This window comes from Centroberyx affinis, unplaced genomic scaffold (assembly GCF_046629955.1).
Source record: "Centroberyx affinis isolate AG114_WGS23_722 - 3 ecotype Tasmania unplaced genomic scaffold, CSIRO-AGI_Caff_v1 ptg002338l_1, whole genome shotgun sequence".
Taxonomy (NCBI): domain Eukaryota; kingdom Metazoa; phylum Chordata; class Actinopteri; order Beryciformes; family Berycidae; genus Centroberyx; species Centroberyx affinis.
The window spans coordinates 57,216-71,892 of NW_027280605.1; the positions used below are offsets into that span (position 1 = coordinate 57,216).

The following is a 14,677-nucleotide window of genomic DNA, read 5'->3' on the forward strand; positions in this document are numbered from 1 at the left end:
TTCTCAGACATTTCAGGAAGCACTGAACCCACACACACACACACACACACACACACACGCACGCACGCACGCACGCACGCACGCACGCACTCGGTTGCTGTTGCTCAATTTTTAATACATCTACACAACCACAAGAGGGCAGACTTCTACATGTTGGAAAGACAAATGTGTCTGTGTATGTGTGTTGATCTTTCCAGTCACTGTACTGGTCAACATTGTGTGCTGCCAGGCAAAACAAAGTGTTGACATGATGTCCAAAGACATTTAGTCAAATCTCCATTTTTCTGACGAATGATGATGATTTATAACACACTACTGTTAAAAACATGTGCCAATTTCTGACCCGTAGCACTCTTGTACCGGTGTGTCTTCCTGTTGAGCCTTCCATATTGCCTCAGAGACAGGTACTATAGGTCTTTTTGGTTCTCTTTTTTGAGGGAAGTTTGAGGGAAGTTTGGGGAAAACTGCCTTACGTTGTTTCACCAGGGACTCAGGACAAAGTATCGGGTACAGCTTTGTATTTCCTTACAGCAAAACTGAATTCTTGCAAACAAAGAACCCACCGAGCGAGGCACGTGCTGAAGACTTCTTGAAGACCAGTGAGGAATGATCCATAACCACAGTGAAGAATCTCCCTCTACTTTTCAATTGCCAAAACCACTGCCAAACACTCCTGTTTGGTGGTAGTTCTGTTCTGCTTTATTGAGGCTTCTGCTGGCATATGCCAGGACTTAAGATCCAAGGCCAGTTTGCTGGACAAGCACCAGCCCAAAACCATCATCACTGGCATGGAAGGCAGCTCGAAAGCTGGATGTCCCAAGATGGGAGGTGACACCAGATGCTCTTTCAAGGTGTCAAAAGCGGTTTGACAATCCAAGGTCCACCTGAACTTCATTCCCTTCCTTTTGAGTGAATTAAGTGGTTCTTTAATCTGGGAGAACTTGGGAACAAACATGTGATGCCAGCCTGCCTTAGGGGGCAGCCACACTGATCCGTCCGTGTACGTTCACTTCAATTAATTTTCAATCAGAGCTGCCCATTGGGCTGATGATGCATCCTGTCTCTATTAGAATTCCATCCGTTTCGACAGACAGAAAGTTTAACCCAGTTGAACTTTTTCTTTTTTTCTGGACAGACTAATTTGTTACCATCCATTTAGCCACTTTTTTTTTTGCCACGTTTACTACGTTTGAGGTCTTCTGTTTGATGTGTCCTGGATTGCCTTGCCTTCCAGAGGACCAATCAACAGAGGTACAACAGAGGAGTGTGGACTGTAGGTTGACTGGGTGGGTGTTGGGTTTTTCTGTGCCACTTTGATGAACTTGTTTTTATTGGATGCCTCAGGAGGACATGAGGTGCGTGGGTGATTGCCTTTGCAATGCCAACAGAAGGCTTGAGGAGGCTTTGCAGCAGTTTGAGGAGGAGGAGGATTGTTATCAATTTTTTATTGGTTGGGGAAGGAATGCTTTTTCTTTTGCTCCTGTTGTAACTGCTTCTCCCAGCTGCTCTGCAGATGCTGGCCCCGCCAAACCAGGGCACTTACAGTGGAAACTCCACTGTACACTCCACTAATTGACTGGCAAGCTGAGGATGAACATTTTTGAGTAATCTGTAATGTAAGCAAAATCTCGGATGCTCGCTTGGACACCCTGAACCTGGATTCTCACTCCTTATTCCAAAACATCTGCATAATCATGTGAGGAAGGCTGTGAGGAGCTATAATAAAGTTTGTTGGTCCTCCCATAAATTCTTAATCAGTGTTATAAGGGTTTGTTGGGCTTGTTTCCAGGGATGGTCACTGGTGGTTGGAGAATGGGTGGTTCATTGCATAGATCCATGTCTAGTAATGCATCATGTCTTCCCCATTGCTGATGTTCAGTGGTTGTGTTGTCCTGTTCCCCCTGACCTCTGGAGGGCAGCACATCCAAAGACAGATCCTCCATATTCTTCAAAAGCATTCTTTCTAGCTCCGAAGCCATTTTGCCCTGTGTGTTTATCTGCTGATTCCTGGTACAATAATCATTAAACACTGGTTTGATTCTCCGAGTTTAGCTTGGCTTTTAGGCCTTTTAGGGAGCCCGCCGAGTAAAAGTGGCTTAGTCTTTTCCATACACTGTTATTTAAGTTTGTGTCCCATAGTGTGCCTGGGGTGCCAGTCAGGCCTTGAGCCTAGTTAGGGTCAAACAACATAAAGGACACGTTCTACAATGAGAACCGCATTGCATGCACACCACTAACAATACATGTTCCAGCAACAACAAAACATAGCCCCATTAAATAATTCACACAATACTATTCAATGCAAGATAATAGTTTTCCTGAAATTAGAAATGGTTCAGTGCGAAGGGTGTCACAAGGGGAGTGAGGCGGAGTGAAGAAAATCATCAAAGTGAAATTCCATCAATGTCTTTTCCAAGGTGCATTTTTCAAGTTCCCAAAGTTAATATCCAAAGTGTTTGTTTGTTCCAAATTGTCCCGATTTTGAAGTGCAGGATGGTCTTGCCAGCTTCTTGAATTTGAATTCCACTAAGGTAAGTGCAAAATGTCTAGGATTTAGGCTAAGGTCACAAAACAAATGGTGGTACGGGACATGTGAGTATTGGACATGTAGAACTTGAGTATATGAATGAATGAGTGCAACAGGCAGAGCCTGGGTCATCACGTGTGTCACGTGTGTGTGTCACATGTATCCGTGTGTATATGCATGTGTGTTAAGTGGTGTTTGCATGTATGTGTGCATTACCTAGCGAACACAGTCCCACTGCCCCCAGGAAAGGTGTATGGGTGTTGTTTTCTGAAGACATGGCCAACTCTACTGCAGGGAATAATCTCTAGACTGCCGCCGCACTGCCACACACGGAATGAGATCTCTGAAATACACACACACACACACACACACACACACACAAACACACACACACACACACAGGTCAGAATCATGTCTTTTTCCTGTTTCCACAAGTTGTTTCTATAAAACTATCACAGTTGATTATTGTTAGCAGTATGCAAGCAGTCTTGCTGTGCAATGACTTCAAGAAGTCTGTAACCCATAAACATAATTAGTCTGTTGATATCTTATTGTCACGTTTTCTCTTTCTTTTCTCTTTTCAACATTTTTGCATTTCGATAACTCTGCAAGGATTCAGCAGTGACTCCGCTTGGCTCTAAATTTCTCTGCGGCAGTATTGAGTACAGCGTTGGCAAAATGAGTACAAGTAATCCAGAACTGTCTGAACTGTCAGTCCAGTTCTGAATCATCATACGCAGAGCCTGAAGAGAAGCCTGGGTGATTTTGACAGCTGTTCACTCTTAACGATTTTCCCATTGAATTAAAAGGAAAATCAGCAGGGAGAAACAGCTGTTATTATATCATTATACTATTGCAAATCTGCTCTATTCTTTGCCTACAATTATTTTCACCTCATACTTACCCTAATCATTATCACATTAACACTGTAATTTTCTAAGATTTACTGCGCTCTAGAAGACTTGTTGTACTCTGCTTTGTTCTTTTTTTTACCCGGATTCTCACTGGCCCTGATGTCCACCAAAATGCTCAAGGATTTTCTGTCCTTTATCATGTTCTTGGCCTCGCACACCAGATGATCTCATGAGTTGATCGCAGCGTGAGACACATCCGTGGTGCTATTTTGGTGCCAAATCTCACGGGAGAGTGGAGATTTCGCAAGTGAGCAGGAACCACTGGTTTCTGAGCAAAAAAGCATAACCGTGTGTGACTGCTAAGGCGAGCAGGCAGCACCGCATAAATGAAAGAAAGAACCTCCAGATCTCTGCCGGTGAAAGGCTAAAGTGCGCCTGGAAAAACTCCTGACAGCCCTGTCACCTATTCAGGGTTGTTTCTATTGGTGACATAAGCAATGGCTGACGCAGTCGGGGTGTGACACATCAGCCACAAGGGTAATGATGGTAAATTTTGACAGTAGGTGGTAAACCTGTCTACTCTAGCTGCCACTTCCCTCTGCTTTCCACTCTCTACTTAGTTCTATGCTATTCTTTGTTAATTTTACTCACCAAGATTTTCCATTTTCCCCATACATCCATAATCATGTCGTAATGTAATCTACCGCAGTCTGCCGTTATTCTATTAAGTTATAGCTCTGCTGTGATTCTACTGTCTTTATGCTCTGGTGGAATTCTATTGGACTTTAAATTTATGCCACTGTAGTTCTACTCACCCAGGTTTTCTCCGCCCCATACGTCCATCATCATGTCATACTTTCCCAGCAGTTCGAAGTAGTCCTTATCCATCACAAATAAACCTCCCGCTATCATAGGAGTCCTGCAGGGAGAGAGAGAGGGAGAGAGAGAGAGAGAAAGAGAGAGAGAGACAAAGGGAGTGGTGAGGCAAACAGAGTGAGAAAAAGAGTGAGATTATTAGTTGGTGGCAAACGGCAAACAATAATGTGTCGATGTATGAATTTTTGAGTATATACTTGTGCAAGTGGCTTTGTCTGAGAGTTTGTGTGTAACCAAAGAGTGTGTGTGTGTGTGTGTGTGTGTGTGTGTGTATGTTTTACTTGATGGGGGCGATGGGGTTGCCTTGTCTAGCTCTTCTCTGGTCCAGAGTCATGTAGTCCCACTTAAACACCAGGTTCCAGTCAAAACCTATCCACACACACACACACAAAAACAGACAACATCAATAAGTACACAGCAATACATTAGTTTAGTTAGTTTCAGGAAAGCGTGGAAGAGCCTAATTATATTATTACACTGGGGAAAATTCAGATAATTTATGACTAGATGCATGTACGATTTGTGTGTGCATGCCTGTGTGAATTCATGTGAAGGTAGATACAATACTGTACGTGTGTAACATGAAGACATACATTTCTGTGGTAACAGAGCACATATCCTGTCTGTGTTCAGTGAGCACCCAAGCTAACAGTGCTCAGAAGTGCTGGTCTGGGCTCCTGCTGTGGCTTTGTCACAAATGAAAACCTTTCTGAAGCACAGCACACTGTTAACACCTGGCACTTTGGCTCAAGGCCAGAAACATGCCCAGGTACTAATGCTGTCAGTAACACAGCGGCGTTTAGCCTCACTGAAAGCAATAAGAAAAAGCCAATTCTCTAAAGTGACAACTAACACACTGTCTTGTTGCTGAGCTCTACTCACTGAACTATACACAACTGCATCTGTGTGTGTGTGTGTGTGTGTGTGTGTTCACTCCTGCGTGCATGTGTCTCTCTGTTGGGGGAATGTACCTCCTTTTAGATCAGCTGAGGCTCCCACATACTGGAAGTTGTCCATGTTGATGACATCAATAATAGGAGAAACTACTCTGGTCTTATCCTAGGAGAGAAAGAGAGTGAGGGATGGAGGAGAGAGAGAGAGAGAGAGAGAGAGAGAGGGAGAGAGAGAGAGAGAGAGGGAGAGAGAGAGAGAGAGAGAGAGAGAGAGTGTGAGAGAGAGAGAGAGACAAAAGAACTTGTTAGAACTTTTTGGGCCCAGGACCAGATCAGAGTGATTTCGCCTTGAGGGAACCAGGCTCGTTAAAAACACTTGACTGCTAGTCTTCTCAAATGAGGACCAAACATACGCAGGGCTGCGGACCACTCTGGGTCCAGATCCAGGGTTTGAGGAACATCATGGCAGAAGACAGAAGCTTGCACAGTGTTTCACACCGAGTCCCTTAACATCATGGGTTCATCTATGGATATTTAGCTTAAAATCCATCACTCTGGTTCACGAGGTAGCAAAAAAAAAAGAAAAGAAAGCAAAGAGCGTTCTTGTTTTTCGAAACCAAATCAAACCCTTGGCATCAGGTTGCACCCTTTGGTTTAGAGTTAAGTAAGGATTGCTCAAGTGGCCAGAACAACAACAACAACAAGAAAAAACAGTGCGCTTCCAGGTATCGAGTGAGTTTATTTCTTTAGTGGTGAGATATTTTTATAAGCGGCTTGAGGTTTCTTTGTCTCACCCACACAGGTTGTATTTCCTTTCTGTTTTTTTGTGTGTTCTATTATTTAGAAGTGCCAGTGAAGCGAAGCAAAGCAAAGCCAATTATTTTGACAGCAAAATGTTTTAGACTTGGCTCCATACTCATTACTTTGGGAATGACAAAATGCCACTTTTGGGAGGTTTAAATGCAGAATGAGGGTATTTTCAGGCATAGCGCATAAACATTTAAAGAACAAACTCCTTTTTACACAGTTCCCCATTCACAGATTAAAATTATATTTAATCAAGTAGTTCTTTCTCAAGTCGAGTCACTGCTAAACTTCTGCAATCTGTAAACATCAGCAGACTGTTGATATTCTGTAATGCAGCTCTGTTTATGTGCAGTCAGTTTGAGGATGGATATTCCTTTTATAGCTCACTGTGTAGTTTTAGGAAGGAAAAGTGAACCTGTGAAAAGATCCCTCTTTTCTAACTGAATAAACATGGTGTCTAGAAAGGAGAACTGTATCCCTGTAAAACAGTTTAACACTAGAAAGTAAAAGTTGGCTGTTATGGTCCTTTAAGGCAAGAAAACATCTTCTAACCTTGCTCTTGGCTCAAGAGAGTGATTTTTTGAAATTTATGATAAGTTAGAAGCAAATTCTGAACACTTGCTGCTGTTTACCGAACAATTCTCCTTTTTTCTCCGAAGTGAGGCTCAGCACAGCTGCCTCATATGTCATCTAAGCACAGATTAGGCCAAATGCTGGCATAACCTCACTGTTACAGCCAGCCAAATGGGTAGATACGCCGTGTGAGGAGAAGAAAGGGAACTAGGTAACTGGAGACAGAGATAGATAGAAAGACAGAAACACAGACAGGCTGAGAACCACCCTAACCCTTTTTTCAAATTTGCACAGTAATGTCACAGCTTCATTTAAATATAACAGCTTTACTCCTGTGTGTGTGAGAGTATATAAAAAATGTGAAATAACCATATAGGTGATGACATTTGAAAGGAAAAAAGTGAAAAAAGTGTACATCTGTGTGTGTGTGTATGTGCACACATAGGAAGATGAGCCCAAATAATCCTGTATTGACACAATGTGCTGTGCTCCTTGTTTTTCATAGGAATGTTAACAGTGTTAAAAGGGGCAGAAGGGTGACATGGTGAGGAGGGACACCATCCTTCAACAAGACACTGGATCCCTACCAGCTCCAGGGGTGCTGCTTTGTAGCTGACCCTGACCTCTGACCTCCCTGTGGAGGGGGGCATGCAAAAACAGAAATTCCCTACAGTAATCAATAAAGTATCACATTACCACTATTATTAAACCATTTGGAGCAAAGTGTTTTTCCAAGCTGTGATGCTAAGTGAAGAAAAATAACAAACTAAAATTCAAACTATCGAGATGTAATGTACCTTTAAAGCTAAAATCCACCCTAAAACACTCTTCTAGCTTGCATTTCTAGGACTATTTTGTTGTTTGGTGATGTATTATTTTTATTCCTGTGGATAACTGGCCAAACATGGACAACGTAACGTCACGTTGAGATATTTCCAGCACAGCTACAATGGAGTTTGATAGTGGAAATGTTTTCAGCAATCTAAAACATCAGCGGTAAAGATCAGGTTTTGCTGTCAGTCCCTCAGAATCAAAGAGCAAGAGCTTCTTTCTAGACTCTCTAATTTCTCCACTGACAGCAGCCTCCATAGCCCATAATGCAATGCAGCCGCAAGACAGGCTGCGTTTTTAGTAAGAGGCATGACTCTCATGTTTTCTCAACTGGAAAAACTCTTGCTCTCTTACTATGGTAATGCCATCGTTATTGCCCTCTCTCAACTGTATGTATAACCTGGAGCTGAAGGAACCAAGTTCACGTTCATTCTCTGGAGGTTGTTGAAAATAATTTTGGGAAATACAAGAACTCACTAACTGAAGTAAAGCTGAGGGAAAGAGGGTACACCAAAAAACGTAAATGGCCCCATTTTATCACAAAATATCTCCTGGCATGCATTGAATATCACAGATTCTTAATATATAACAGAGTATCCGAGGATGGGTTTTTCCTTTAGCTTAAACCAGAACCTGGACAACATTTTGCTTTCTTTGGAAGAAGGAAGAGCCAAAGCAGTGTACCCTCCACTAGCTGGAGAGCTGCCCTGCAGGGTGTGTGTTGTGACTGTTTAGATTGGCTGTGCCATGCTCTTTACCAGTCTGCCACGTCATTCTTTCAGTCTCTCTCTTTCACTACAATACCAAGCCTTATCTAACCGCTGTGCTGATGCTTTCTGTTTGTTTCTTTCATTGTTTTCTTTTCTGATTCATTCCTTAGTTTGTCTGTCTTCATAGATATTTCTATGTGTGTATGAATACATGTATGTATGTACGTATGAATATGTGTGTGTGTGTGTGTGTGTGTGTGTGTTTGTACCTCAGCCACCCTCTCCAGTAGTGGCTCCAGCCAGTGGTCGTTACATTCACAGTGGGAGTCCAGGAAGGTGAGGACTGAGGCTGTGGCAGCGTCTGCACCACGAACCCTCGAACGCATCAGTCCTGAGACACATCCATTACAACAGACACTGGTTATAATAATCATAATCAAGGTTAAGCTAGTTTATATTTTTACTTTATATTTTTGTTTGTATTGAGTCCCTCAGACCTGACAGATAGAAAGAAGGCACTTAGATAGATTTAAAGGCATACACTGAATTTTTGGGAGATTGGCCTCTTGGTCAAATTTAACTCGTTAATTAATGAGAACAGAGACACCAAAATCATCCACATGTCCCCGGTTTAGCATACACTATGTTCAGTGATAGTATGAAACTAGCATTATCCAAAGTAAGAAGATTGACTTTTTAAGTACTTAAGAGCTGTCTCTGGTGTTTTTCACATAAACAGAATTCACCCTCCATTAATGCTAAATGAATGGGAGTCATAACAGTAATGCAGGGTTACAAAATTCAGGGCCAAATTCTCTTAAATCTTAATGACAAACAGCAGTTTTACAGTAAAAGAGAATGGTTTTGCCCCAAATGAGAGACATGTGGTGAATAATCTCATTTATCATATGCAGGCAGAACAGATCCTGGAACAGCACTGAGACGTTTTTTTTGGGGGGGGGGTGGAAAGAAAACTGTCCAAAACTTTCTTCTCCTCTTTCATCTTCTTACCTTCTCTGCGGTCGTTTCTCAGCACACGCACTTTCTCAATCTTCCCCAGCAACGCCCCGTCCTCCGCTGGAACACGCACACACACACACACACACACACAGTGCCACAAAAGATATACACATTACATACGCATTTAGACATTGATCTGAGTATTATGTTTATCTGTGTGTGAGTGTGTGTTTATGTGTGCATGCCTGTCTGTGTGGATGCATGTGTCTGTGTACATATGTGTGTGTGTGTGTGTGTGTGTGTGTGTATTACTCACGGTTGTCACTATAGTCGTCAACCAGAATGATCTCTTTGACCAAGTGGGCAGGGCTTTTCTTCAGAACACTGAGCAGACAGACAGAAGAGAGACAGAAAGAGAGAGAGAAAGGATAGAGAGGACGAGTTTAGATCTCAACATACAGACCACTGGACTGTCTGCCACAGTGTAAATCACACATGACACATGCCTACCTGACCACAGTCCGCAGGAGAGCGGAGCGAGCCTCGTTGTGGAAGGTGATGACCACACTGGAGGCTGGCAGATCTGACTTCCACTGTTTATGTCTGCAACTACACACACACACACACACAAATTAGAAAACATGCTCGAACCACAGAAATTGGAAAAAAGACAAGAAAAAAATAGAAAACCACAAAGACAATAGGACCATGTTATAAATCCACACGTACCCACATACAAATACACGCATGTCTCACACACACACACCTACACACACAAGCACACAGTAGAATGTGAGAGCTAAGCTGTGTGCTGGAACCTCGCACTAAACGGATTCTGTATACATGAATACAGTAAATAGGATTCAGTACACACTGACACAAAGATACACACACTCAAGCACATGAAGGAGACACGGTCTCACACGCGCACACACACACACACACACACACACACACACACACACACACACACAAACACACAGTAATGCTCTGGTGAAGCTGTGATTGACAGTGAATTTTGCAGACAGTAGGGACAAATCCCATGAGATTGTGTGTGTGTGTGTGTGTGTGTGTGTGTGTGTGTGTGTGTGTGTGTGTGTGTGTGTGTGTGTGTGTGTGTGTGCGCGCGCGTCTGTGTGTCCAACAGAGACAAATCCTCCTCTGACTTAAAAGTCAGGAACATGGGTGACAGGACACTACAGGAGAGCAGAGATGAGGCAGGGGGAGAGGAGAGGAGGGAGCAAAGGAGCAGAGAAAGAGGAGGAGAGAATGTGGTGTTCACCAATGTTCCGCCCACCCACCCACACCCCACCCACACCCCACCCCACCCCACCCCACACCACCCCATGACCTTGAGGTTGCTAATCTGTCAAATCCTGAGGTAATACCCTGTACACTCTTTACATACATTCCACACTATATCACATGAAGTGGTGTGTGTGGGTGTGTGCGTGTGTGTGTGTGTGTGTGTCATGTACCCAGGCTCCAGGCTCACGGAATGACACATCACCAAACATGTTATGAGACAGAGGAAGGTAACTTTCACTTAAATCATCTAGGTCACTTAATTTCCCCCCCAGGACATCATATCTGCATCTCCCTCTTGTTGCCAACAGAGAGGATTACTCAGCTTGGCTGCAGCTTACATACACACTCCATGTGGAGATAGACTGAATGTATACTCTGTATGTGTACAGTGTATACATGCTGATTGGAGAGTATATGGATAGTCTAATGTGAACATTCCTGTACATTTATTGTACTTGCAAAAAAATGAAGCAGATTCATACGTTTGTATAGTTTAGAGTAAGTATATAGTCCTCTTTATTCTGTGTTATACGCAATGCTGAATTAGCCCAGGCCCGGTTAAACCCCACTTTGCCCTTTACTGTTACTCCTTTAGTACTGCTGCATGCTGGGTAAATGACACATTACTACTATATCAATAGGAGATAGATCCCTGCTGTTTTAGTAGGTTAATGGCTGTGGCTGTCAATGTTAGGTCAATATATATCAGTGAGGCCAGACCACTGCCTTTGTAAAACTAGTCTTTGATTCACACAGTGTGTGTACATAATGTGACAGACACTGCGGGGGTAAAGCCCATTGACATGATACACTGACAAACTGTTGTACCATGATAATGCTGGCAGCAGTTTCACCTCTTTCTGTCTGAGGTTTATTTAGTTCTAAATGTTAAGCGCACTGTGTTTGTTTAACGGACGGTACAAGCTAGTTCAGCATCATCTAAACAGTGTTAGCATATGCACTACAGTGTACTCATTACTGGACACAAAGCAGTGAAACGGCTACCAACCTTCCTGTTAAAATGCTCTAAATTGATCAGAGCGTATTTGCCAAAAAGTCGAGGTATTGTTTGACTTGCAGTAAAATTGTGATTGTACAAAAAAAGCAAGTGATAATGAAGGAAATTAGGAAATGAAAATGACTAAGAGTGGCACATCCAAATATCCTGAAGTCTTAAAAAAAGAAATGAATTAAAAAGAAATGAAATAAACACACCCTGAAAAAGACATCACAGAATTGACACACTCATCTTAGCCAGAATCTCTCCCAGTCTCTCTCCTGAGCAGCGTGTCCATCTGTCTGAGTCAAAGTGCAGCCACACAAAACAACAGCCCAATTCAGCGAGGACGTTTTACTCTTACTCAGGGTACAAAAATAGAATTACTCTGTTCTCTGAGAAAAGGTCCAGTATGTTTTGGTCGGCTCAAAAGGCGAGGGCAGTCATCAGATTCCCGTCAACAGCCAAACAGCCAGTATACTACTGACTGGAACATCAAATTCAATGACTTTTCATGACATTCAAGGTTTTGTTTGGTGAAATTCAAGGACTCAAAATTGGCATGTTTTTGGGGTAAGATATGACATTGATGAATTTGGGTGTTACATTTAAATTAAGAAAAATGCAAGTACTTTCAAGGCCATCCATTCATTTTCAAAAACTTTTTTTTTTTTTTCTCAAGACCACAAAAATGATTTTGACCCCTGAGAACCCTGTCAGACTGCCTATTTAGTTGCAATTTATACAGTATATTCGCTCAGATCTAATTTTGTTGTGTTTCTGCTTTATTGACGACCACACAGTGTGGAGCGACAGGAAAAAAGGCAGAGAGAAGGGGGTGTGACAGGTTGACAAGGCTCATGAGCTGGATTCAAACCCACAGCACCACGCTTTAGCCTGCTAAACTGCCAACTTCAGAAGGGTTTAAAGCTGAATGTTACAGGGGGTTGACGTGGCATTAAGGATTAAGGTAAACGTGGTGGTAGTTTGTTCTGCGTACATGCCCTGCACACTAATCAGCAGGCACTAAGGAGAATGAGCTTTCAGGCAGTCTTTGTGTAAACTCACTGCTAAATTAGAATGCCTTGGCTGGCTTGAATTAGATTGGTTTCTGTCATCTGCTCTGCCGTCTCTAAATGTTCTGGAGCTTTCTCAGCCGAGGACGACGTGAGAAATCTCCTCTCTCTCCTTGGGACTCAAGCTTATTAAAACACACTACTATTCTTCTCATGTGTGGACCCATCAGATATCGGCCCATGACCCAGTTTGTCTCCTGATTCATTTTACAAACAGAGCACTGGGCCAATCAACAGCCATTTACAGGGAGTTTCGATATGAATAGGTCATTTCCTGGTTTCATCTGATAGGCCGCAATAGAGGAAGTTCCCAAGAGGCCCTTTCCATTCTACTGCCAATCAGCCAATTAGAGGGAGATAGTAAAGGATATATTGCACAAACACACATCCTGCAATCAGAATACACATACAGTGACGACACTGATACACCCCCCCCCCGCCACACACACACACACACACACACACACACACACAAACCTCAAAACAGCGTGATGTAAACAGCCCTGTGGTTCACAATAATATCAACTGTGTAAGCATGTTCTGATGGGGGTCTGTGCATGCCATACATTCAGTATGTGTGTGTGTGTGTGTTTATTATGTGTGTAATAATACATACTGGTCATGTCTTGTGTCCGGCACTGCTCTGTCCATACGGAGTTTGTCGCTCTCAACTTGGTTGAACTTGTTCCTGGCGTAGGGATCCTGGCCCGGTCGGACCACCGTGGCTCCAACGTACAGGTCCTGGTCAAAGTCCTGCCAGCGTACCTTACCTGGACGGACACACACACACACACACACACACACACACACCAAGTTACTATCAAACTAAAACTAGGCTTAAAAACATATTTCATCCAGGTTCTGGTCAAATTCCTGCTAGTGTGCCTTATTTGTGGGTTATCAGACTCACACACACAGGTACAGCTAAGAACAAAGATACACCGATTAAAATTTCTTTTAAAGTTGCAAGGAAACGTTTGATGGTGTCTTACTTCCATAATTCAATGCATTTCCAGTTGAAACAGGATTTTGGGGCAGGACGCAACACAGGGAGAAACTGTTCAAAAGTGTGGTGCATAATGTTGAACTGTCACAAATTCTTAAAAGTCACAGTCTTAGGAAAAGGAAGCATCTCATTTCATTGAGATTTGAAATTTCAACTGAATGCTACAGCACCAGGGAGCCCGTCATACGTCAGAGGATAATTCCCATCACCAAAAGACAGCTTACCAACCTTCGCAAATGTTGAAAATGTATCTCTGCAATGAATGGGAATATAAAGCCATGAGAATATAAAGCTATGGGAATATTAAGTGGAGGCACCGCCTGGCTGATGCAAGCATCCCGCATTACTGACAGGGAGGAAACCTCACTGCCTCAAGTGCATGCTCCACAAGGCAGTGACATGGCACCGAGATCTGACATGAAATTTATGCTATATGTGATAATATGTAGGAAAAAAACAAAGCAGAAGACAAAGCACACACACTTTGGCAAAGCTAGAGAAGCAGCTGGGATGAAATCAACACCTGTCTGCAATAGCTGCTCTCTAATAGACTCTCAAAAACACCCCGGCAATTAATGAAGGTTTTATGATAAACATGAAATTAGAAAAGCAGGCGCACACACAAGCCCACTTAGATACACACAGTATCCAAGAAATGCACACACACACACACACACACAAGGAATCTTTTATTGCACTGTAGTCGATCAAAAAAAAAAAAATCATGCTGACCTTATTAATTCACTAATTTACTGTAGCCTGATCTATGAGTTCAGAAAGCAGAATATGTTTACTGAAAGACACTGAGAATGAAAAACACTATCACACACACACACACACACACACAGAGCACGTTTTGTCTGTCTGGCTAGATTAGCTAGATTATTGCGCACTAAACAGAGAAAGTTGTCATGTTTAATTTCACAGTTTGTCACTGACTACCGAGACACCGACACCGACACACACACACACACACACACACACACACACACACACGGATAACAATGCAGCTAATTAGCTGGGTGCAGCTGCTATGCTAATGACTCGTTAAGCATATGGCAGTGTAAGATTACGCTATCTCTCAGTATGCATGGGTGTGTGCATGACAGACAGAGAGAGGGAGACGGGAGGAGACAGTGAGTGTGTGCATGTATCTAGCCTCGGAGTGTGTGAATGTGTCTGGCATGCTAATTAGCCCAAGCTTGCGATGATCTGTCTGTGACTATAATAGTGCCTCCGAGACACTGCTGAATGTGTCA

General features: G+C 42.8%; 1 protein-coding gene across 2 annotated transcripts in view; it reads right to left on the reverse strand.

The window, feature by feature from the left end:
* galnt2 (UDP-N-acetyl-alpha-D-galactosamine:polypeptide N-acetylgalactosaminyltransferase 2) overlaps window positions 1-14,677 on the reverse strand; it is a 61,763-nt gene that overhangs the window by 11,247 nt on the left and 35,839 nt on the right. For both annotated transcript variants that reach the window (XM_071533198.1, XM_071533197.1), the window contains 9 exons: window positions 13,029-13,182; window positions 9,542-9,640; window positions 9,348-9,415; window positions 9,083-9,148; window positions 8,341-8,462; window positions 5,229-5,316; window positions 4,539-4,626; window positions 4,197-4,300; window positions 2,744-2,870 (listed from right to left, as the gene is read on the reverse strand). In XM_071533198.1, the coding sequence (XP_071389299.1) occupies window positions 2,744-2,870; window positions 4,197-4,300; window positions 4,539-4,626; window positions 5,229-5,316; window positions 8,341-8,462; window positions 9,083-9,148; window positions 9,348-9,415; window positions 9,542-9,640; window positions 13,029-13,182 (916 nt within the window). The remainder of the gene's footprint in view (window positions 1-2,743; window positions 2,871-4,196; window positions 4,301-4,538; window positions 4,627-5,228; window positions 5,317-8,340; window positions 8,463-9,082; window positions 9,149-9,347; window positions 9,416-9,541; window positions 9,641-13,028; window positions 13,183-14,677) is intronic.